General features: G+C 45.2%; 1 protein-coding gene across 2 annotated transcripts in view; it reads right to left on the reverse strand.

Annotated features, from left to right (window-relative positions):
* Positions 1 to 24422, reverse strand: part of acad10 (acyl-CoA dehydrogenase family member 10) — a 31384-nt gene extending 6962 nt beyond the window's left edge. Inside the window, exons 1-15 of one of the 2 annotated variants that reach the window (XM_033043733.1) lie at positions 24237 to 24422; positions 21188 to 21394; positions 19309 to 19457; positions 18120 to 18311; positions 14889 to 15047; positions 13271 to 13430; positions 11996 to 12137; positions 10240 to 10308; positions 8994 to 9175; positions 7039 to 7189; positions 6110 to 6255; positions 4205 to 4378; positions 2511 to 2920; positions 1235 to 1375; positions 979 to 1116 (exon numbers count right to left, since the gene is read on the reverse strand). In XM_033043733.1, coding sequence (XP_032899624.1) covers positions 979 to 1116; positions 1235 to 1375; positions 2511 to 2920; positions 4205 to 4378; positions 6110 to 6255; positions 7039 to 7189; positions 8994 to 9175; positions 10240 to 10308; positions 11996 to 12137; positions 13271 to 13430; positions 14889 to 15047; positions 18120 to 18311; positions 19309 to 19457; positions 21188 to 21380 — 2406 coding nt within the window. In that variant the 5' untranslated portion in view covers positions 21381 to 21394; positions 24237 to 24422. Of the gene's footprint in view, positions 1 to 978; positions 1117 to 1234; positions 1376 to 2510; positions 2921 to 4204; positions 4379 to 6109; positions 6256 to 7038; positions 7190 to 8993; positions 9176 to 10239; positions 10309 to 11995; positions 12138 to 13270; positions 13431 to 14888; positions 15048 to 18119; positions 18312 to 19308; positions 19458 to 21187; positions 21395 to 24070; positions 24090 to 24236 lie in introns of those variants that run through there. The other variant, XM_033043732.1, reaches the window with a different exon arrangement.
* Between the last annotated feature and the right edge of the window lie 459 nt (positions 24423 to 24881).

The raw sequence follows: 24881 nt of genomic DNA on the forward strand, positions 1-24881 counted from the left end.
GCATGCAGAGAAAACGCACTCAGTCACAGGTAAAACGTAGAAATTCTGAACAGACCTCTGTTCAGGATCGAACCCGGGTCTCTGGTGCTGTGAGGCAGCAACTCTACCGCTGCACCACTGTGATGCCCCACCCATTGTGGATCCTTACAGGGAAATAGTTCCCAAAACACCAGCATTTTGAATATGTCACCAAGATGGTCATTCTTCTCTTGACAGAGATGTACTGACACTGTTGTGTTGCTGGAATCCTGACCAACAAAAGTCGTTTTGACCAAGCAGATGGTGAGAATGGTTTTAACCAGCGGAGACAAGGTTAAGGTAATCAGGGGAAAATACTGGGGAGAATTCCGAGTGGAATTTGCACGTTGTTTCTCTGCCAACCTTTGTTTCACTTCTTTGAGATGCTCTTGTTTTGTCCCGCATCTCAAGGAATTGCTGGTGGGTTAAGTGGCGACTGCAAATTGCCCCTTCTGAAAAGTAGGTGATAAGAGAATCGGGGGCAAGTTGATGGACATCTTACCTGGAAATAAGTATATTGAAAAGAATGTTCTGAGAGCCAGCATTGACTCAATGTTCATAAGTTATAGGAGCAGAATTAGGCCTTTTGTCCCATCAAGTCTACTCCCCCATTCTATAATGGCTGATCCACCTTTTCCTCTCAACCCCATTCTCCTGCCTTCTCCCCATAAAGCTCTGTTCATCATCTTAATGTATCATCCCATTGAAAGCATGTTCAATTAACTCTTGAGGTCTTCACATACCTCAATACCCACCAACTGATTCCAATACATTTATATCTGATTGTATTCTTGTTATGGATTCCTTTTAACAAGCAAAGAGAATATATCAGATCAAGAGCACTCAGATAATGGCAATGACTGTCAATGGGTTACAAGTATACACATTCTGAGGCATTTTGGGCTTCTCTAACAATTTTGGTTATGAGCAGAGCAACAAAGATCAGAATATCTTTCATACCTGCGGTTCAGTCATAGCAAAGCACGACCGGATTTTCCCCTCCAATAATGGCAGAAGCCATTGCTGATTCTGTGCTTCTGTTCCATATTTCACCAGCATCTCCATATTCCCTGTATCTGGTGCAGAACTGTTAAAAATCTGTTCAACAGAATTCGTTATAAAAATATTAGCAGACTCGTGTGAATAAAGGTCAGTTCACTACATCAGAAACATGAGTGCACTCTTTACCACAAAGATACAAATGAAACAGTAATACCTCTGGTGCAAACAGAGATCTCCCCATAACCTCACAGAAAAAAGCATATTCCAGATTTTTCAGCCCAGCTCCATATTTAGCCTCAGGATCAGTCTCCAGGGGTAGAAACAAGTTCCAGAGACCACTTGCTTTGGCTTCATTCTGATAATGCAAAATAAAAATCTTTACTTATTAGACAGCATCAGAAAACATTTTTGCTAAACATTTTCTTGTCAGCATACTGCTTTCTACTACTTCACACAACCAAAACCCACAACATTCTCTGATAACCTGCTTGAGCTGTCTCAGGATGTTTTAGGGGTCAGGGGTTATGGGGATAAGGCAGGAGAATGGGGTTAGGAAGGAGAGATAGATCAGTCGTGATTGAATGGCAGAGTAGACTTGATGGGCCGAATGACCTAATTCTGCTCCTGTGACTTATGACCTTAAATCAAGCAGTTTCCAGACATCTTTAAACCTCAGTCTAATGAAATCCCCATTCTATGATGCTTTGCTTAATTTCCCCTTCCTCATAAACGCATAAAATTCACCTCCAGACTTGATGTCTCCTAATCCTTCCTCAATACATCATACACAAGACACAAACATCAAATCTAAAGCATTTCCAATTGTAATTTGTCAAATGTTTAGCCATCTCCACACCCCTCATGACCTCCATCAACTTTTTATCTCCTATGTACATGTTCAAAAATCTAAAAAAAAAACGACATCAGATAGCAAACATATCTTAAAATGATGCCTCGTTCCAAAAATTCAGAATATCATTTTTAATATCTTTCTGTTCCATATTTTACCAGGACTTCCAGGGATCCAGGACTGAGTGGGCTGAAGGGCCAGCTCCCAGGATTCTTCCTTAAAACTTGGTTCAGATACAGTCATACAGCATGGAAAGAGGCTATTTGGCCCATCTTGTCCATGCCGACCAAGATGCCCTATTTAGTTAGTCCCATTTGCCTACGTTTGGCCGACATCTTTTAGGACCAATCATTTAGAATGTGGATCCGTTGGCCTGGTATGGCATATCAGAACGTTGTCTCTGTTTGGAACTGTACAGTGCAATAACACCAGACAAAGTCGGTGGGTAATTTAAAAAAGATTGGCAGGTTCTTGATTAGTAAGGGTGTCAAAGGTTATGGGGAGAATGCCGAAGGATGGGGGTGAGAGGGAAAGATAGATCAGCCAAGATTGAATGGCGGAATGGCGGATGGGCCGAACGGCTTAATTCTGCTATGGCATGCAAACTTATGAACAAATTCTTCAACACAGTTGAACACACCTTCAATTCCTCTATTCTAGGATTTGGGATCCATCGACGATCAGATCTGTGATAGTCAGCAAGTTCCTTCTCATGGGGATAGACATGTTTATCCATGAAGACAGTCAGTCTGTGGTACAAGTCTTTCACCCGCGTAGGTAGTCCCTCAGGTGAGATGATCAAATGTCCTTTAGGAACTGACACCAAAGGTCTGTGGTGATTAACATCAAGCAAAGAAGGAGACAAGAATGTTGCTGGCGATGTCCTCTGCCGGTTCCACGTGGAGTACTTTCTCACTGGAGGCCCTGGATTTCCAACAGGAATTGAATCGAAGATTCGGAACCCTTCTCTTACTGCAAACACCCATGCCAGGTCAGCCATTTTTGCAGCAAGCTTCCCAACTATTTCACCTTTATCTGAACTTGCCTGCCCTAAATAGAATATTAAGAGAAACATGAGATCAATTAAATATTCAGAAACATGGAACTGCAGATGCTGTAGTAGCTCATCGTGTCAGGACCCTCGAGAAGTGTTCCCACCAGAAGCATCGCCTACCAATATCCTCCTGAAATGGTGCCTGACCCGCTGAGTTACTCCAGCACTCTGTATCTTCCATTCAAATATGTATATTGAGCAACCTGTGTAATGGATGTTCGAGGCTCCAGTTTGGAGTCCACAGGTTAGTGAAGGGATAAGAATAAATAATAATAGCAAATATAATGGCTGGCCATTCGGCATGTTTACTTGAGCTCAGTTTAGAGTTGTGCGCGTGGAAACAGGCCCTTTGGCCCACTCAGTCCACACCGGCCTTGATCAGCAGTTCACACTAGTGCTATGTTATCCCACTTTACCATCCGCCAAGGGGAATTTACACAGGCCAATTAACCTATGAACCTGCACGTCTTTGGGATGTGGGAGGAAAGCTGAGCTCCTGGAGGAAACCCACACGATCACAGGTAGAATGTGCAAACTCCACACAGAGAGCACCCGAGGTTTGGATTTAACCTAGGTCTCTGGCACTGTGAGGCAGCAACTCTACCGCTATGCCACTGTGCTGCCTCGTGTGCATAAAATCTCTCCTAAACTTCTACAGATGCACTATGGAACGTAGTTTAACTAGACGTATCTCAGCCTGGTGTGGCAATGGCTCTGCTTTTCTCTCCCTCTTTGAATAGTTCAAGAGAATCTTTCCCAAATACATTTCGTTGTTTTCTTGACATCCTTTTTGCTTCCCAGGAGATGAATTGATTTCTACTGCAGATTAATACTTAGTACTGAAATATCTAAGACCATAGACGCAGGAGCAGAACTAGGCCATTCAGCCCATCGAGTCTACTCCGCCATTAAATCATGGCTGATTATACAATCTAATTGTAACGTGACTGAATGGGTCTACAAATGCATGGAATTTCTAGATGTCATTTAAAAAATCCTTCCTCTCTTTCTCCTGCTAACACTACAGCCAAATGTAGCATCCTTGTCGATAGCAACCAATCTGGAATTGTTATTCTCTGAATGGCTCAATAATTCTTATATCAAACTTAGTTTTGCAATAAAGTTTGAGCCGCTAGTGATGCCTCAGTCATTCAGCACTCTGCATTAACGATGCTAAGCCCTACATGTAGAACAAGGTCCATAGTCCAATCCTTCTGGATCACCAGGAAGTCAATGGAGCACAAATAGAATGCGTTCCGTGTCATGGTCCACAGTCTTACCTTGAAGTGACCGCTTATAGACACCCTGGAGTATCGCTGAGATTCGGAAGAAGGAGAAAGCCACATAGAAATTCCAGTTCTCAATGGGATTCACCCCCAAGTTGTTGCAATAAAGGGCAAGGTATTCCAAATCGGACGGAATTCCTAATTCCTTTAAATCACACTTACTCATTCCTGCGGCAGAATAGAAAGAGGCTGAATTAGGGTTGAACCACCACAGTAAATCAATCCTCAATCACTGACCTGAAGATTATTGCATCAAAATTTTAATGTACTAAATTAAAATATATCAAGAACTGTAGCAAAATAACCTACATGTAAACCACATTGAACCAGCTTGTTTCAGTGATATCTCTATTCGAGTGCAAAGAAATCGTGATCTGAGTGTAGAAACTGAAATGTATCATTTATACACTTAAAGCAACGTAAAGGAGCATATTATGACTTTGGACATGAATGTTTGAGGTTTAACCAAAGCCACCACTGACACATTAACTGATCAGATGAAGCCAGACGTTCTAGCAGAGCAATTAGGGTGGCACAGTGTCGCAGTGGTATTGTTGCCTAACAGCGGCAGAGATCCGGGTTCAATCCTGACTATGGGTACAGTTTGTACGGAGTTCTCTCTGTGACCGTGTGGATTTTCTCCAGGTGCTCCGGTTTCCTCCTGCATTCCAAAGAAGTGCAGGTTTGTAGGTTAATTGGTTTCTGTAAAATTCTCCCTGGTGTGTAAGATAGAACTAGTGTACAGATGATCTCTGGTTGTTGATTGTATGCTTATTTTGTATTTTGTATTTTTACTTCTACTATCTTGCACTATGACTATGACCAGACGCTAAACTGCATTTCGTTGTACCTATACTCATATTTGTGCAATGACAATAAAGTTGAATTGAATTGAATTGAATTGATGTGCTAAATAAACCAAATGAACTTGTGCAATGATTTGGCCAGCATTAGTTTAGTTTAGAGATAGAGCATAGAATCATGCCCTTCGGTCCACCAAGTCCACACCGACCATCAATCACCCGTACACACCAGTTCTATGATAATTCATAGAAACATAGAAAATAGGTGCAGGAGGAGGCCATTCAGCCCTTCGAGCCAGCACCGCCATTCATTGTGATCATGGCTGATCGTCCCTCATCAATAACCCGTGCCTGCCTTCTCCCCATATCCCTTGACTCCACTCGCCCCTAGAGCTCTATCTGACTCTCTCTTAAATCCATCCAGTGACTTGGCCTCCGATGCCCTCTGTGGCAGGGAATTCCATAAATTCACAACTCTCTGGGTGAAAATGTTTTTTCTCACCTCATTCTTAAATAACCTCCCCTTTATTCTAAAACTGTGGCCCCTGGTTCTGGACTCGCCCAACATTGGGAATTTTTTTCCTGCATCTAGCTTGTCCAGTCCTTTTATAATTTTATATGTTTCTATAATTCACTTTCGGATCCACTCCCTTCACACACGGGGCAATTATACAGAGGTCAATTAACGTCCAAATCCGAGGATAGACACAAAATGCTGGAGTAACTCAGCGGGTCAAGCAGCATCTCTAGATAGAATGAGTGTAAACCAGCATCTGCAGTTCCTTCCTACACATTTAACCTCCAAACCCACATGTCTTTGGGTAAGAAACCGGAGCACCTGGAGTCACAGATCGTCCCCCATCAATAACCTCACACGAGGTCAGGATGGAACCCGGGTCACTGGCACTGTGAGGCAGCAGTTCTACCCGCTGCCCCATTGTATCTCCTTCATCCTCACTAGTGCCAAAAACAGGTTGACGGGGCATCCATCTCATTGCTCGTTGGCAACGAGATTGAGTTATAAAATAAATGCAATTTATTTATTTCATTTTGGTATTAAGGCCCCAGTAATAGAAAACTGTTTAACTCATATTACCTCTGATAAGGGGGAAGTCCTCTGGGAGATGATGTGCTACGCAGTTATAGGCAACATCACAGATGGGATCACCCAGTGTAGACAGCTCCCAGTCCAACACTGCCAGCACCTCAGGCTTGTCAGGGTGGAAAATAAGATTGTCCAGTCTAAATCATTGAGGAAAGGATGGAATTAAACAGGGTGGATGTGGAAGGGAAATGTTTGGTAAAGATGGAGAGGTAACAGGAGGGGCCAGTAGGTTTGGGGGGTGGGGGGGTGACGGACGGACAGGAAAGTGAATGTAAGTCAGAGGAGAGAGAAATTGAGAACAAAAATAGTGTGGTCAATAAAGAGAAAAATATTTGATTTCAATTATAAATTTCAATCATTTTCAAAATTGCACAAGGCTACACAAAGTTATACTTGCAGCATAACAGGGGCGACACGGTGGCACAGCGGTAGAGTTTGTGCCTTACAGTGCTAGGGACCTGGGTTCAATCCTGACTACAGGTGCTGTCTGTACAGATTTTTATACGTTCTCCCTGTAACCACGTGGGTTTTCTCCAGGTGATCCGGTTTCCTCCCACACTACAAAGATGTACAGGTTTGTAAGTTAATTGGCTTCGGCAAAGATTGTAAATTGTCCCTATTGTGTAGGGTAGTGCTAGTGTACGGGGATCGCTGGTCGCCACGGACCCGGTGGGGCGAGAGGCTTGTTTCCACTCTGTATCTCCAAACAAAAGATACTTTCGTATTTCTTGAATACATTGATACCCAGATTACCAGCTTCAACGGGATGCTGTGTCCCATGGTTTAAGTCAAGTCTTCAATGGTCCATGGATTTTGAACCCTAGTCTTAAATATTACATTAAACTGGTATCTCTGAAGCTTGTGGATAAATTTGTCTCTGATGAGACAGTTATCATTAAGTAGGACAGTTTAATACACACCTGAAGTCTCCGTGCACAACTGTGGTCTTTTCCTGCTCTGGGATGCGCAGTGGAAGCCACTTTATCAGTTGTTCCATTGCCGGAATAACATGGGTTTCACTCGCTCGATACCGCTTTGTCCATGTGTGAACCTGCCGCTCAATGTAATTGCCTACGTGGAAATACAGTAAACACTCGTTTTAACCGACCCCTTTACAATGGATTTCAGTTATAGAGGACGGACCTGCTGATACCATCCTCCTGTAGCCTCCCAAACAATGGCTTCCGCGTTACCCTGGGCTCGCAAGAGGCATGAGCGAGCCCTTTGTCATCCATCAAGCGATTCGGTTAACGTGGCTGTTGTTGTCAAAGATCCTATAGCGGAGCAAGATAGACCACTCCTTCTAAATGCAATGGGCTGACGTGTAGTACGCAACGGAGCGGAACGTGGGCCTTTTTTTCATCCATTTCAGTAACCCGACCCGACCCGACTCGCAGTGTAATCAACGTTGCGGGGGAACAGTTTGTGTTAATAAATTATAATTCTGAAAATGCGGAGAGGATTTTTACCAAAGAACTTTTATTTTTACGAGGATGTTTCCGTAACCGGCTTCCGTCTCCGCACTAGTATCTTTGATCCGCTATGGGATCTTTGGTGCGGAGACGGAAGCCGGTTACGGAAATGGGGCCGAAAATTACCCATGAATCTGCCCATGGGTAATTTTTCTACGTCTTTTTCGTCGCGTGATCTATCTTGCTTGCTATAGGATCTTTGGTTGTTGTGGCCCATGTTGTAGCCCCTGGGGACAGCACTTAGTGCGGGCCGCCAGCGCGGAAGTGTCACACTGGATCACCGCACGGTTCCCTCCCCTCTCACCTCCTCCTTTCTTCGCTTTTTCCACTCCCTACTCCACTACTGCCTCCTCCTCCTCCTGTCCACTCGGCCTCTCCTTTCCCCTTCCTTCTTCCTCCCCGGAGTCGCCGGCATGCTCCACCTTGGAGGGTGTCAGCAGTGGTGGGGAGAGTGAGGGGGCGGGGGGGGTAGGAGGATGAAGGGCGGGGAGCGGGCCCCGCCGTGGCCAGCTGCATCTTGTTGTTGGCGGCAGACTGAGGGGGAGCTGACAGCCAGGGGCTGCGGCGTGGGCCGAGGCTGAATCCATCTGAAGAAGGTTAAGGTCATAAGTGATAGGAGCAGAATTTAGGCCATTCAGGCCCATAGAGTCTACTCTGCCATTCAATCATGGCTGATCTATCTCTCCCTCCTAACCCACATTCTCCTGCCTTCTCCCAGGAACCCGACACTCGTACCAATCGAGAATCTATCTCCTGTATTAAAAATATCCATTGGCTTGGCCCCCACAGCCTTCTGTGGCAAAGAATTCCACAGATTCATCGCACTCTGAATAAAGAATTCCCTCCTCATCACCTTCCCAAAGGAACGTCCGTTATTTCTGAGACTATGACCTCTAGTCCTAGACTCCCCCACTACTGGAAATATCCTCTCCACATCCAATCTATCCAAGCCTTTCACTACTGGGTAAGTTTCAATGAGGTTTTCCCACCCCCTCATCCTTCTAAACTCCAGTGAGTACAGGCCCAGTGCCGTCAAACGCTCATCATATGTTAAATTAAATCTAACTCAAAACACAACTAGAAGGAGCAAATATACGATAGGCAATAACTGATCAGAAGGTGGCACGGCGATAGAGTTCCTGCCTTACAGCGCCGGAGACCCGGGTTCGATCCTGACTACGTTCTCCACGTGACCTGCGTGAGTTTTCTCCGAGATCTTTGGTTTCCTCCCACACTTCTAAGACGTACAGGTATGTAGGTTAATTGGCTTGGTGTATGTGTAAATTGTCCCTAGTTTGTGTAGGATAGTGTTAATTTGTGGGGATCACTAGTCGGCACCGACTTGGTGGGCCGAAGGGCCTGTTTCCGCGCTATATCACTAAACTAAAGAAGGTGTCCCATACCAATTTTCCCATAATCCTCCAGTCCAGCAGCCTGGATATCAACCTTGTGAATCTTGCAGAGGACATGGTTCATGGCGGTGTAGATGTCTCCCCGCTGGTTGGCTGTTAGTCCGGGCAATGTTGGGTCTTTAAATATCCTTCCCGGGCAATATTCCATCAGGTAAAAGGAAGTCCCAACAACACTGCGAAAAATAGGGGAAAAACACCATGTGTATGGATGAATGATCGTGTTATACACCTGTGCAAGTGTGTTTTAAAACACAGCAACGTGTCTGGGCAACAAAGGATAATACAACCTTCAGATAAATAATAGGTAAACAAAAATGCTGGAGAAACTCAGCGGGTGAGGCAGCATCTATGGAGCGAAGGAATAGGTGACGTTTCGGGTCGAGACCCGAAACGTCACCTATTCCTTCGCTCCATAGATGTTGCCTCACCCGCTGAGTTTCTCCAGCATTTTTGTCTACCTTCGATTTTTCCAGCATCTGCAGTTCTTTCTGAAACATTTTGGATTAATAATCATTAGAAGTACAGTAGAAGTAAAATTATGGGCATTACAATTACATTTCCAGGTAGAGTTCAGCTTATGCTTGAAAACGCATATATAATTAGACTAACATAAATCTGCAACACAACACATATTCGCTAGTTTATATCCAAAACAGATTATATTCTTCCTTTCCCTCATTGTTCTAAAATCCTTCAAGTTGCTTTTTATTAGCAGATAAGGTAAACAATCATAGAGGATGTTATGTACATTATTAAGAGCAAAAGGTTAAGAGGAGAGAGAACAAGGCCATTTAAGGTCGACGTGGTCATCTGTGTGTGGAGGTGCAGGAGATTGGTGAGGTCTTAAAATAATATTTCTCGCCTGTAGTCATCGCAGAGGTGGTCATGGAAGATGGGAATTCAGAGGAGAAAATAGAGTCTTGAAAAACATACCCACATTGCAAGGGAGAAGATTTTGGCAGTCTTAATTGTGGATAGGAATAGTTTGGGGCATGGATAGGAATAGTTTGGGGCAAACACAAGCAAATGGGACAGGTTCAGGTAGGCGGGTTAGTGGGCATGGACAAGTTGGGTTGAAGGGCCTTTTTCTGTGTTGGATAACTCTATGACACCCACTTGCCCCCCTTCTCAGGTTGCATACCTACCCTTTTTTCCCCCCAAATACTCTTGCCGGCAATAATGACGATACTCATGCACTTATTTATACGCAACATACATTGGAGCTCATCTTTTGTACCTGGGGTCCTCGCAAATGTCGAGTAGCGTAGGAACGGGAATTCCCACAGCTCCGAGAGCCTTCATCACCCTGAATAAACAGAGAAGTGAAAGCGAAACTTTAAGCATTTAATTAATCCTCTCAGCAAACTACAAGATAATCTTTAGAATAGTGTGTAATTAAATGTCCATAACCTCTGCAACTTGTGTAGGAAGGAACTGCAGATGCTGGTTTCAACCAAAGGTAGACATAAAATGCTGGAGTAACTCAACGGGCCAGACAGCCTCTCTGGAGAAAAGGAATAGGTAATGTTTCGGGTCGAGACCGTTCTTTAGACCTCTGCAACTTCCCTGTTTTGACCATTTCTTTCCTCCCCTCCTGGGTTTATGCAATTCAACATGTATTGGAAGCTTTCAATTGCATGCTGGCTTTACTTATTAATCTGTGTTTGCGCATTATTTAGTTTAGTTTAGAGATATAGCGTGGAAACAGGCACTTTGGTCAACCAGGTCCACGCCGACCACCGATCCCGGTACACTAGCGCTATCCTACACACTAGGAACTATTTTACAATTTTACCAAAGCCATTTAACTTACAAACTTATACGTCTTTGAATGTGGGAGGAAACTGGAGCACCCGGAGAAAACCCACGCGTTCAAGGGGGAGAATGTACAAACTCCGCACAAACAGCGCCCATAGTCTGGATGGAACCCGGGTCTCTGGCACTGTAAGGCAGCAACTCCAGCACTGCGCCACCGTGCCACCTATTTATTTAATCCTTGATCAGCATTATTAGCCATCTCATGGTCACCAGCGCAACCCTACAGTTGCTATGTCAATGTATAAATCCTGCCTGGAACCAAGGGAATACTATTTGGCATCCACCCTTATGAAGAATATGGTGAGCAACTCCCTTGTTTTGATTACTGCTTCCCCCTAACAAAGGGGATACATGTCCTGGTGACTTAATTACCGCATGTACAGGCATCCTTACCAACAGAACGAGTTTAAAAAAAAAATCCTTATCCAGCTCCTCAACTACTTGCTCTTTAACTATAAGATTGGGAGTATCTTCTTTCTTGTAAAGATAAATGCAAAGTATTATTTTGGTACCTCTATCATCATCTCTGCCTTTTTGATACTTAATCAGTTCTTTCCCACTTGGCACTATCATTTATTATTTATAAACCAATGGGAAATTCTTATGTGCGCTCCATGTCCACTTTCCTTCGATTTACTTTTCATCCGATGTTTCTATATTTGGTTCAATTTTCATTCATGTTATCAACGTGAAATCTGTTTACATTCTTTTTTCCTGCTTCATCTTATTAGAGGTAGAGTTGCTGCCTAACAGCGCCAGAGACCCGGGTTCGATCCTGACTATGTATGGTGTCTTGTACGTTCTCCCCATAACCACATGTGTTTTCCTCACGTGTTCTGGTTTCCTCCCACACTGTAAAGTCGTACGGGTTGGTAGGTTAATTGGGTAAATATTGTAAATTGATCCTAAGATGTTGGGTAGTGCTAGTGTACGGGGACCGCTGGTCCGCATGGACTCGGTGGGCCAAAGGGCCTGTTTCCACCCTGTATTTCTAAACTAAATGGGTCAAATAAAGTATCTGGAGATATACCTGTCTGGATTTTTAAAAAGGAATATGATGAAGCAGGAAAAATGCAGCCTGACTTCCTGACTTATTCCTGCAGTTGTGCATTTTTTTAAACTAAGATGTGAAGTTTATGACAAGCACGTTCTCCCTCCGTTTACTCACAACACACCTGTATTCTCTCTCCACTGCATGCGCCGACGGCAGTAGTTTTCCGGGAGGTTTCTTTCTCAGAACCAGCTGGTGGGCACCACTCTGTACGTGGTACGTAGGATTAGATTGTCCGTGACTGAACTGACGGAGGAGCACTGCATCTGGAACCAGATTCATTGTTTAATATATGAAACAAGTCATCAATAAACAAATTCCCACCAAGGCAACACTGGTCACAGACATAATTCCACAGGAAACACAGTAGCCCGTGCACCCACAGATTACAATAATTCACAAACAGAGTGTAGGGCTGCATGTTTGTTTCCAGTGTCAGCCTGACTGCCTGGCAAAATGTTAGCAGTTCCACTCAATCCAAATTACTAGTTTTGTTTAGAGATACAGTGCGGAAACAGGCCCATCGGCCTACCGAGTCCTCACCGACCAGCGATCCCGCACACTAACACAATTTTACCAAACCAATTCGCCCACAAACCTGTATGTCTTTTGAGCAGGGGCAAAAAAAAATTGCTATCAAAACATGGGGGGTGGGGACGGCACAATCTCTTGGCGGCCGCGCACACACAAACACGATTTTAAGCTGTGACGGGCGATGAAAGGCCCCGCGAACGGGCCGATTCAAACTCCACTCTATGATCTTTGCTCCACCAGGAAGTCTTCCCACCCCCCCCCCCCCCAACACTGCCTGCTGACCGACATCTCTCTTGTCCAATTGGCACCCTCGATCATCAGTCCGCGGAAAGCGGAGATTTTTAATATTTTTTTTCACCGAATTTAATAATCCAGATTACAAAACATGGGGGGGATTGTCCTCCCCATGCTTTGGAGTGTGGGAGGAAACCCACGCAGGTCTCGGGGGGAACGTACAGACAGTACAGAACATACAGCACCCGTAGTCAAGATTGAACCTGGGTCTCCGGCGCTGTAAGGCAACAACTCTACCGCTGCGCCACAGACCATCTTGTGAACATCGTCTTACTTTCTGAGTTAATTACTGTGAAGCCATCTCAATGTTCTCTCTAAGGCAAGCAAATACTTCCTTGGATACGGAGATCAGACCAGAAACATAATTGTAGCATGATATTTATACCTTCATCCTCCATGTAATAAATACACAAAACATTCTTTAGAGAAATTGCAGGTGCTAGAATCTTGAAGAAGACACAAAGTGCTGGAGGGACTCTTCTCTGTCTCGTGTTCTCGTGTATTTTTATTTCTGATCTTCCAAGAATCCAACACTGCAGAGGTAAGGGTTTCACGAAGGTGCCCAACGTACCTTCTGAACTTAGCCCCAGAGTAGTCTGGAGATAATTCTTTAGACTGTCTGTCGGAATTTCCATGCCTTTACGAACGGCCCGAGTTCCATGCACAAAGCCACGCAACGGAAACCCCAGCTTTAATTCCAGCTCCTGGATAGCTGTGGCTCTATCTGCAACCTAGAAATTAAAATCAAAAACCTGTCCCATATTAGACCATAAGACACGGGAGCAGAATTAGGCTCTTCGGCACCATTGAGTCTGTTTTATCTATCTTTCCTTCTGAACCCAGTTCTCCTGCCTCCTCCCTGTAACCTTTGACATCCTTACTAATCAAGAATCTATCATTCTCTGCTTTAAAAAATAACCAATGACTTGGCCTCCACAGACATCTGTGGCAATGAATTTCACAGATTTGCCACCCACTGGCGAAGGAAATTCCTCTTCATCTCCATTCTAAAACTATGTTCTTTTATTCAGAGGCTGTGCCCTCTAATCCTTAAGCCCCTGTCCCAATTAGGAAACTTGAACGGAAACCTTTGGAGACTTTGCGCACCACCCAAGGTTCCCGTGCGGTTCCCGGAGGTTTTTGTCAGTCTCCCTACCTGCTTCCACTACCTGTAACCTCCGGCAACCACCTGCAACCTCCGGGAACCGCACGGAAACCTTGGGTGGGGCGCAAAGTCTCCAGAGGTTTCCGTTCAGGTTTCCTAAGTGGGACAGGGGCATAATTCTCCCACTAGTGGAAGCATTCTCTCCACGTCCACTCTATCTAGGGCTTTCATTATTCAGTAGGTTTAGATGAGATTCACCCCCGCCCTCCCCCCTTCCTCACCCCTCACCCACTCATATTGTTGTTCAGCTGTTGATTCTGTGTATTTTATAAACTATTTAATATCCATGCTATTATGAACTCTGCAATGGAGCTGTGCAGTGGCCTTATGAGTTATAGCAACACACAAATGCACCATTCAGACTATAAAGGTCTTCAAACTGATTCCCGGCCAAAGATGCTGTTGGATCAGTTCCCTCTGGGCCAGAGTGGACCATAGTTTCCACTCTGGATATCTATCTGGCGACCTGGAAAACTATAACCATGGATGGTGTGAGTTCTATTGTGATGCCAGAACCATCATATATCTGGTTTGTGATCACCATCTGGTTCATTCATAAAAATCACTCAAGTGGTCTAGATTTGAGAGGAGAAGATGCCATCTGACACCGAGGATGAAGAAAAGCTGTAATTTGGGCAGCACAGTGGCACAGCTGGTAGAGCTGCTGCCTCATGGTGCCAGCGACCCAGGTTCGATCCTGACCTCGGGTGCTGTCTGTGTGGAGTTTGCATGTTCTCCCTATGACCCCGTGGGTTTCCTCCGGCGTCTCTGGTTTCCTTCCACATCCCAAAGAGGTGCAGGTTTGTCGGGTAATTGGCCTCTGTAAATTGCCCCCAGCGTGTGTAGGAATGACATGACATATAAATAGCGTGAATGGGCGATTAATGGTCGTGTGTGGACCTGATGGGCAGAGAGGCCTGTTTCCATGCTGTTTCTCTAAACTAATATTGACAGAATCAATGGTACCTGTACAATGCATCTCTCTTATCATTAACCCATTACAGTCTCAGACTCGCTACATTACCTTAATGGTGTGGATCCCAAGCTGGGCTGCTGCTTTCAGGTTTTGTCCAAGATCATCGAGGAAGATGGACTCTTCAGGGCAGACCTTCATTCGGTCCAAACAGAGTTTGTAAATCTCAGGGTTCGGTTTGGAAACTCCTTCCCGGCACGACTCGACGATCTGCAAAATAGAACAGTACAGCACAGGAACAGGCCATTCGGCTCATAATGTCTGTGCCGAACATGATGTCAAGTCCAACACTTACCTGCCTGTACATGCAAGAACGTAACTCACTATCAAAGCATGGCGGGGACGGGGGACACAATTTTTTGGCGGCCGCTCGCACATGCGCACACTCACACACGTGCGCGAGGCTTCGGAGGCTCAATCCAGCGCTAAATGCACCGGGTTAACTACAGCCCTGTCTGGACTGATGGGACACCAGCGCTGCTTCTCCATGCTGGCCATATTTCCCGCAAGTCCAGGCAGGTTAACCTGGCGGGGATGTCGCCCACCTCTCAAAACATGGGGGGGACGTGTCTCCTCTGGCCCCCCCCGGGTTTTCCGCCCGTGTACATGATCCATATCCCTCCATTTCCTGCATACCCATGTGCTAACCGAAAAGTCTCTTAAATGCCACTAATGAATCTGCCTCCACCACCCACTCCAGCAGCCTGTTCCAGGAACTCTGTACAAAACAAACTTTCCCCACACACTTCCTTTAACTTTGCCCCTCTCACCTTAAAGCTGTGCTCTCTAGTATTTGTTATTTCCACTCAGCGAAAAAGGTTCAGACTGCCCGCCCATTTATAAAAAAAGGTTCTCAAGACCTGGCAACATCCTCGTAAATCTTCTCTGCACTCTTTCCTGCTCAACAGCAGCTTTCCTATAGCTAGATGACCAAAACTGAACTTAATACTCCTGAAGTCTGAAGAAGGGTCCCGACCAGAAACATTACCTATCCCTTCCCCCCCCCCCCCCCCCCCCCCAGCTAGCTGCCTGACCCGCTGAGTTACTCCAGTACTTTGCATTTATCTTTGGTATAAACCTGCATCTGCAGTTCCTTTCTGCACAATACTCCAAATGTGGCTCTCTCAACGCCTTGTTTGTACAACTACAGTTTTCTGGGAATTTATATGTTGGAAATATTTGTTCAAATGAATTCAAATAATCAACTGCCTAGGCAGCATTAAATCTCATTTTCCTCTATTGAATGTTTTAAGTCAATGACATTTCATCAAAACTTGTTGGAATAGCTCATTGACCTGAAGCATGTACTCCATAGTTTTATTCCAACGATGCTTCCTGATCAGCAATTGATTTAACTTTATATTTCAGATTTTAGCACTTTCATATTCTGCCAATCTATGCCTCTCATAATAATTTTATATGCCTCTCTCCTCATGAAGAAATTTCAAAGCACACTGAAGCAAAGAGTAACTCTCAATCCAATTTGATTTCTGCATCCATGGCTTATAATTTATGCATTTGACACTGCACCACATTAGATGAACTATACAAATCACTGCAATCAAAGTATGCAATACTGTACCAAAAAAAGTAATCCTTGATGAATTGCTTATACATAAAGCGCTGGAGTAACTCAGCAGGTCAGGCAGCATCTCTGGAAGTCATGGATGGGTGACCTTTCTGGTCGAGACCTTTCGGGCCTCGACAGAAAATAAGCAGGACTGAACTTAAAGCAGAGTCCACATGGTGGCACAGAGCATTCGCAGTCTCAGCTCGATTTAATAGCTTGTTTGCGCAACATAACAAAGATGCAGAAAGAAAGGGAGGGAGAGAGAAAACGGGGAATTACAGACCAGTTAGTCTAACATCGGTAGTGGGGAAACTGCTAGAGTCAGTGATTAAAGATGGGATAGCAGCACATTTGGAAAGTGATTAAATCATTGGACAAAGTCAGCATGGATTTACAAAAGGTAAATCATGTCTGACGAATCTTATAGAATTTTTCGAGGATGTAACTAGTAGCGTGGATAGGGGAGAACCAGTGGATGTGGTGTATCTGGACTTCCAGAAGGCTTTCGACAAGGTCCCACAAGAGATTAGTATACAAACTTAAAGCACACGGCATTGGGGGTTCAGTATTGATGTGGATAGAGAACTGGCTGGCAAACAGGAAGCAAAGAGTAGGAGTAAACGGGTCCTTTTCACAATGGCAGGCAGTGACTAGTGGGGTACCGCAAGGCTCAGTGCTGGGACCCCAGCTATTTACAATATATATTAATGATCTGGATGAGGGAATTGAAGGCAATATCTCCAAGTTCGCGGATGACACTAAGCTGGGGGGCAGTGTTAGCTGTGAGGAGGATGCTAGGAGACTGCAAGGTGACTTGGATAGGCTGGGTGAGTGGGCAAATGTTTGACAGATGCAGTATAATGTGGATAAATGTGAGGTTATCCATTTTGGTGGCAAAAACAGGAAAGCAGACTATTATCTAAATGGTGGCCGACTAGGAAAAGGGGAGATGCAGCGAGAACTGGGTGTCATGGTACACCAGTCATTGAAAGTAGGCATGCAGGTGCAGCAGGCAGTGAAGAAAGCGAATGGTATGTTAGCTTTCATAGCAAAAGGATTTGAGTATAGGAGCAGGGAGGTTCTACTGCAGTTGTACAGGGTCTTGGTGAGACCACACCTGGAGTATTGCATACAGTTTTGGTCTCCAAATCTGAGGAAGGACATTATTGCCATAGAGGGAGTGCAGAGAAGGTTCACCAGACTGATTCCTGGGATGTCAGGACTGTCTTATGAAGAAAGACTGGATAGACTTGGTTTATACTCTCTAGAATGTAGGAGATTGAGAGGGATCTTATAGAAACTTATAATATTCTTAAGGGGTTGGACAGGCTAGATGCAGGAAGATTGCTCCCGATGTTGGGGAAGTCCAGGACAAGGGGTCACAGCTTAAGGATAAGGGGGAAATCCTTTAAAACCGAGATGAGAAGAACTTTTTTCACACAGAGAGTGGTGAATCTCTGGAACTCTCTGCCACAGAGGGTAGTCGAGGCCAGTTCATTGGCTATATTTAAGAGGGAGTTAGATGTGGCCCTTGTGGCTAAGGGGATCAGAGGGTATGGAGAGAAGGCAGGTACGGGATACTGAGTTGGATGATCAGCCATGATCATATTGAATGGCGGTGCAGGCTCGAAGGGCCGAATGGCCTACTCCTGCACCTAATTTCTATGTTTCTATGTTTCTAAAATAAACCTTGCTTGAAGAATTGTACTCACCACATCAAAAAGGTTTTTATCTGAAGGCAAGACACTCTGGCCTTTGAACCAAAAGTTATTGGTCAGTATAGCAGCTTTCAGTCCCTCTGCCTTGATGCACTGAACTGCCTCTCTCATTGCCACACACATCCCATCACTCACGTGATTTGTCAATTTCAATAAGTAAGATTGGACTGTATTGGTAGTTTGAATCTGTGTGAGGAAAAGGAAAATGGTTAACACGTTCAATAAAGGGGAATGATGTACAAGTGAAAATTAAAAATAAACAACACAATTGGGAAAACACACAGGGAAAATAGATCATTTTTTAAAATGTAGACACAAAATGATGGAGTAACTCAGCGGGACAGGCAGCATCTCTGGAGGGAAGGAATGGGTGACGTTTCGGGTCGAGACCCTTCTTCAGAGTCTCCTTGTACATTACTCACTGTAAGTATGCATGCAGGTGCAGCAGGCAGTGAAGAAAGCAAATAGCAAGTTGGCCTTCTTAACGAGAGGATTTGAGTATAGGAGCAAGGTCCTACTGCAGTTGTACAGGGCCCTGGTGAGACCGCACCTCGATTATTGTGTGCAATTTTGATCTCCTAATTTGAGGAAGGACATTCTTGCTATTGAGGGAGTGCAGCAAAGGTTCACCAGGTTAATTCCCGCGATAGCAGGACTGACATATGATGAAAGAATGGAACGACTGGGCTTATATTCACTGGAATTTAGAAGGATGAGAGGATATCTTATAGAAACATATAACATTTTTAAAGGATTGGACAGGCTAAATGCAGGAAAAATGTTCCCGATGTTGGCGGAGTCCAGAACCAGCGGTCACAGTGGAGATAGGCCATTTAGGACTGCGATGAGGAAAAACTTTTTCACCCAGAGAGTTGTGAATCTGTGGAATTCTCTGCCACAGAATGCAGTGGAGGGCAATTCACTGGATGTTTTCAAGAGAGAGTTGGATATAGCTCTTAGGGATAAAAGAATCAAGGGATATGGGGAGAAAGCAGGAACGGGGTGCTGATTTTGGATGATCAGCCATGATCATAATGCTGGCTCGAAGGGCCGAATGACCTACTCCTGCACCTATTTCCTGTGTTTCTACGTGCTGTCTATAGTTAGTTTTTTTAATAACAAACTCGTTAGTGAGAATCGGATTTCTGCTTATTGATTATTTTATAATCTGAGTGATACTTACAGCCGTCCCTGGATCTTTGCCGCATAATTTTACAAACTCCTCAAATGTCAGTTCCCCCAGCAAGCAGCGATCCCACGCAATGCGAGTCTCTCCACTTAATATTGTCCGCCATATTGACCCAGCCTGGAGGCCATTCTGCCGCTCCCACTCTGAGGAACAGGAAGAATTAAATAAAGCTATGGATTATAGAATAGTCGACAGCTGGGAGCTACAAAACATGGAGGTTATGGCCTTCAGAAAGGCTACTGCACCTAAACTAGACCATAGAAACAAAGAACTGCAGGTACTGGTTTAACCTAAAGATAGACACAAAGTGCTGGAGTAACTCAGTGGGTCAGGCAGCATCTCTGGAGATAAAGGATAGATGACATGGAGTCGAGGGAGAGGGTACAAGGACAGATGTTGCATTTCCTGCTGGGTTTGCAGGGGAAAGTACCTTAGGAGGCAGTGGTTTGGATAAGAAGGGATGAGTACCAAGGAGTTGCAGAGGGAGCGGTCTCCATGGAAGGCGGAAAGGGGTGGAGATGGGAAGATGGGATTAGTGGTGGGATCACGTCGACAATAATATGTTGGATGCGGAGACTAGGGGAGTGAAAGGTGAAGACCTGGGGGGCTCTGTCCTACTGGAGTCTGGGGGGGGACGAGAACAGAGCTAAAGGACACAGAGGAGACAAGTGTGAGCGTCCCATCTATGACAGAATGGCAAAACCCATTTTCCCTGAAGTGTGAGGACATCTCGACTGTCCTAGCATGGAGGGAGCAGAGGCGGAGGGATTGGGAGTTGGCAAAATGACAAGGTGTCCTAGTCTTTGTATTTCCCTCCACACTGCCATACAGTTTAAGTTTCTCAGGTACACAAAAATGCTGGAGAAACTCAGCGGGTGCAGCAGCATCCATGGAGCGAAGGAAATAGGCAACGTTATTTCCTTCGCTCCATAGATGCTGCCTCACCCGCTGAGTTTCTCCAGCATTTTTGTGTACCTTCGATTTTCCAGCATCTGCAGTTCCTTCTTAAACAGTTTAAGTTTCTCAGCAGCCCTGGACATCTGAGAAAGCAGAAAAACCTGCTTGTGAAAGGGACAAAAGCAGCCACTTATCCTCCCAGTAACTGTGGTCTCTGCAAAGACCCGAGCATGTTGTTTATTAAATATCAAACGATAAAATAAGTGCAGCCAAATCTCTGTCCTTTCTCTGAAACTGAGAAATGATCTGTGTAGCTGTTCTCGATACAGTTGCCCAACTGCTTTTAATCAGTTTAAAACTGCCCAAGTGGGAAATCTGTATTCTGAGTTTTCGTGCAGGTTAGGTACAAATGGGATTAATGTTTAGGGTACTTGATGTCGTAAGACATATATGACATACGTCATGACATATAGCAGAATTAGGCCATTCGGCCTATCAAGTCTGTTCTGACATTCAATCATGGCTGATCTATTTTTACCCTCTCCACCCCATTTTCCTTCCTTCTCCCTATAACCTTTGACATCCTTACTAATCAAGAACCCATTAATCTCAGCTTTAATAAAACCCAAATGATCTGGCTTCCATTGCTGTCTGTGGTAATGAATTCCACAGATTCACCACCCTCTGCCTAAAGAAATTCTTCCTTGTCTCCATTCTAAAGGTATATTCTTTTATTCTGAGGCTGTGCCCTCTGGTCCCAGATTCTAGCACTACTGGAAACATTATCTCCACATCCACTCTATCTGGGCCTTGGCCTCCACCGCCGTCTGTGGCAATGAATTCCACCGATTCACCACCTTCTGGCGCTGTAGACTCAATCATCTGAGTTCCAGTTTCCACTCCTGTATAACTCCTGACTCTATTCCAACTATTTGCCATCCTGAATAAAAAGCAAATTAAAATTCTGCAGCCTCACCAGCAGCAATCCTGTATGGAGAAACCATCAGAACTCCGCCCATGTCGAATATCACGGCTTTGTACTGTCGAGAGGCAGAGTGTTTCCATCGCGATGATGCCCACACGGACAGGGGTAAATGGCGCAGGGACGTCAACCTCCATGGTTTGGCCGAGCAATACCGCGAGACACAGGACATCCCACAGACTGACATGGTGGTGGGAGCAGCTGTGGAAAGAAAGGGAGGTGTGCTAATTGGAAGCCCAAAGGTGCAGAAATGACAACACTTGAAATACTTGTTCAGTTTATTATTGTCATGTGTACTGAGGTACAGTGAAGAGCTTTATGTTGCGTGCTGTGGCGGGCCGTGACACTTTGGTCTCGGACGGTCCTGCGTCGAGCTCGAACACTCGCGTGGACCTGGCATGATCTGGGCCGAACAATCAACGCTGTCAGCTGGCGGGATGCAGCGAACGGCAGAGCTAGTCTCCACTTCATGGTCAACACGTTAACACACACAACTTGCCCTTTTGGACTAATTGTTGAGCTGTATCGTTTAAATATTAAACTGAATGTTTAAACATTAAACTGAGTGTTTATGCAACACATGAGCCTCTTCAGTGCTAACCAGTCAGTGGAAAGACGATGCATGATTACAATCGAGCCTCCACAGAGTACAGATACAGGATAAAGGGAATAACATTTAGTGCAAGATAAAGTCTGATTAAAGATAGCTCAAATTTTTGTTTCAGTTTAGTTTAGAGGTACAGCATGGAAACAGATCCTTCAGCCCACCGAGTCCACGTTGACCAACTCTCACCCGTACACTAGTTCTACCCTACACACGAGGGGCAATTTAACCAAAGTCAATAAACCTGCACATCTTCGGAGTGTAGGGGGGAGACACCCGGAGAAAAAACCACGCCGTCACAGGGAGAACGTGCAAACTCCATACAGACACAGACAGCACCTGAGGTCAGGATCTAAAATTAGAAATAATAGAATTTTTCTTAAGTCTTTATGATCCCAATATTTTGCTGCAAAATATGTCGCTGCCAGATGAAAGATATCTTCAGGACTTGAGAAGTCTTTCTGGCACTGAATTGAATTATTTCTTCATGTCTAACAACACACCTGAAACATTAACATTGGCTGACCCAAGGAACTGCAGATGCTAATTTATACAAAAAGAGAAGCTGGAGTAACTCAGCGGGTCGGGCAGCAGCGAAGGAAGACATGAACAGGACTCAGTAGGCCAGTAAAATATAGACACAAGGGACAGCAGATGCTGGTTTATTCACGTCCTCTAGCGGTGCTGCCAGATCGGCTGAGTTACTCCAGCACTTTGACACTGACTAACAACATTAACTGTTTCACTCCCCCACAAACAGTGCCTGACAAATTGAGTACTTCCAGCATTTCCCCTTTCAAGCATCTGTTGTGTTTTCTTTTCCCATTTATTTACTGGATAAGAGCTCAGTAAAATTCACCATTCCAGGTCAAATAAAGCTAGACTCCCGAGATTCAAGTTTAGTTTAATTTAGTTAGTTAAGAGTCATAGAGTACGAAAAAGAGGCCCTTCAGCCAAACTTGCCCACACCAACCAACATGTCCCAGCTACACTCGTCTCACCCGCCCGAATTTGGCCCGTTTCTCTCTAAACCTGTCCTATCCATGTACCAGTCTAAATGTTCCTTAAACATTGTGATAGTACCTGTCTCAACCACCTCCTCTGGCAGCTCTTTCCATACATCCACCACCCTATGTGTGGAAAAAGTAACCCCTCTGGTTCCTATTAAATCTTTCCCCACCTCACCTAAACCAATGTCCTCTGGTTCTCAATTCCCCTAATCTGGGCAAGAGACTGTGGGTCCACCCGATCTATTCCTCTTATGATTTTGGACACCTCTATCAGATTTTTTGGTAAATTTAGTTTAGTTTATTATTGTCATGTGTACCGAGCAACAATTAAAAGCTTTTGTTGCGTGGAAAACTAGGACACCTTTTCCCATTCAATTGAAATCAGGCGTATGAGTTTGATGCTTTTGATTTTGATCCAGTTCATCACGTCGACAATGGCTAATAAAAGACCTTAGGTAAATCCCGCTTTCAGGTTCTTGGTTCCCCGCACTGTGGTAACAGCTCTTCAAATGTTTATCCAGGTATTATATGCTTTAGTTTTAGAGATACAGCGCAGAAACAGGCCCTTCAGCCCACCGAATCTGCGCCGACCAGCAATCCCCAGACACTTACACTATCCTACACACTAAGGACAATTGACAATTTAACTAAATCTATTAACCTACAAACCCCTACATCTTTGGAGTGTGGGAGGAAACCAGGGATCCCGGAGAAAACCCACGCAGTTCACTGTTTTACTTTACTGCGCTAATTACGTTTTTTCACATCTTTCATTCAATTGTTCTATATCACCGTCTATATCTCTCGTTTCCCTTTCCCGACTCTCAGTCTGAAGAAGGGTCTCGACCCGAAACATTACCTATCCTTTTTCTCCAGAGATGCTGCCTGACCCACTGAGATACACCGGCTTATCTACGGTTTTCTGTTTCCTCCCATATTTCAAAGAAGTGCAGGTTAATTGGCTTCTGTACATTGCCCGGGGTGTGTAGGATGGAACTAGTGTACGCTTGGCTACACGCAGAAAGTGTGGCCATAATGGCCTGTTGTTGGCTGAGGAACAGGTGATAACGAAGGGATACATGGATGCAATACAATACAATACAGTTTTATTCGTCACATTGCACATAAAGTGCAAGTGAAATGAATTTGACAGCAGCGGTACAATGATAAAGAACACCCAAATCACACTAAAATTTTGCGAACAGCAGAACTGGTAGGATGTCTAGACTAGAGTGGCGGAGAGGGGATGGATGCAGGAGTTACTTGAAATTGGAGGAATCAACCTTCATGCAGCTGGGTTGTAAACTGCCCAAGCGAAACGGGAAATCATTGACTCTTCAACCATCAGTTAGAGGCTCCATTAAAAAAATCGAGCCATTTGCACAATTGCCAATTAATTGGCTCGGGTATGAAGAGTAAAATTACTAACTTCAATTCCCAGACTCTTTTGGGATGTTCTCGGCTTGTTTCACGCAGACATCTGCGGCATGGAGTTGACAACTAACTTATTCTCAGACTTCCAGCCGGGCGCGGCCACTGGACGGAGGGATCACAACAAGGGCGACACCAGGCCTCGACACCTTCCACTGCCCCGCCCAGGCACCGCCCCGTCCAGGCCCCGCCCAGCCCCCAACCGCCGCCTGGGCCCCGCCCCGCCGCCCAGACCCCGCCCCTCAGGCCCCGCCCCGACGCCCAGGCCCCGCCTCTCCTCACTCGGCCCGGCCCACCACCTGCCGTCAATACGCCGTCACCCTCCCCCTGCGTCCGACCTCACCGTCCCACCCACCTCATCATCCCGCGTCCGACCTCACCGTCCCATTCACCTCATCATCCCGCGTCCGACCTCACCGTCCCACCACCTCATCATCCCGCGTCCGACCTCACCGTCCCACCTACCTCATCATCCCGCGTCCGCCCTCACCGCCGGGATCCCCTCGTCATCCGCGGGACTTAACGGCCATTCGGCCCCTCGAGTCCGTTCCACCGTTAACTAGTCATGAGGCAATACGGCGCGGGAACAGGCCCTTCGCTCTATCGAGTCCATGCCGATATTCCGGGCTAGCCCCAATTTGGC

The sequence above is a fragment of the Amblyraja radiata genome, chromosome 25, assembly GCF_010909765.2.
Source record: "Amblyraja radiata isolate CabotCenter1 chromosome 25, sAmbRad1.1.pri, whole genome shotgun sequence".
Taxonomy (NCBI): domain Eukaryota; kingdom Metazoa; phylum Chordata; class Chondrichthyes; order Rajiformes; family Rajidae; genus Amblyraja; species Amblyraja radiata.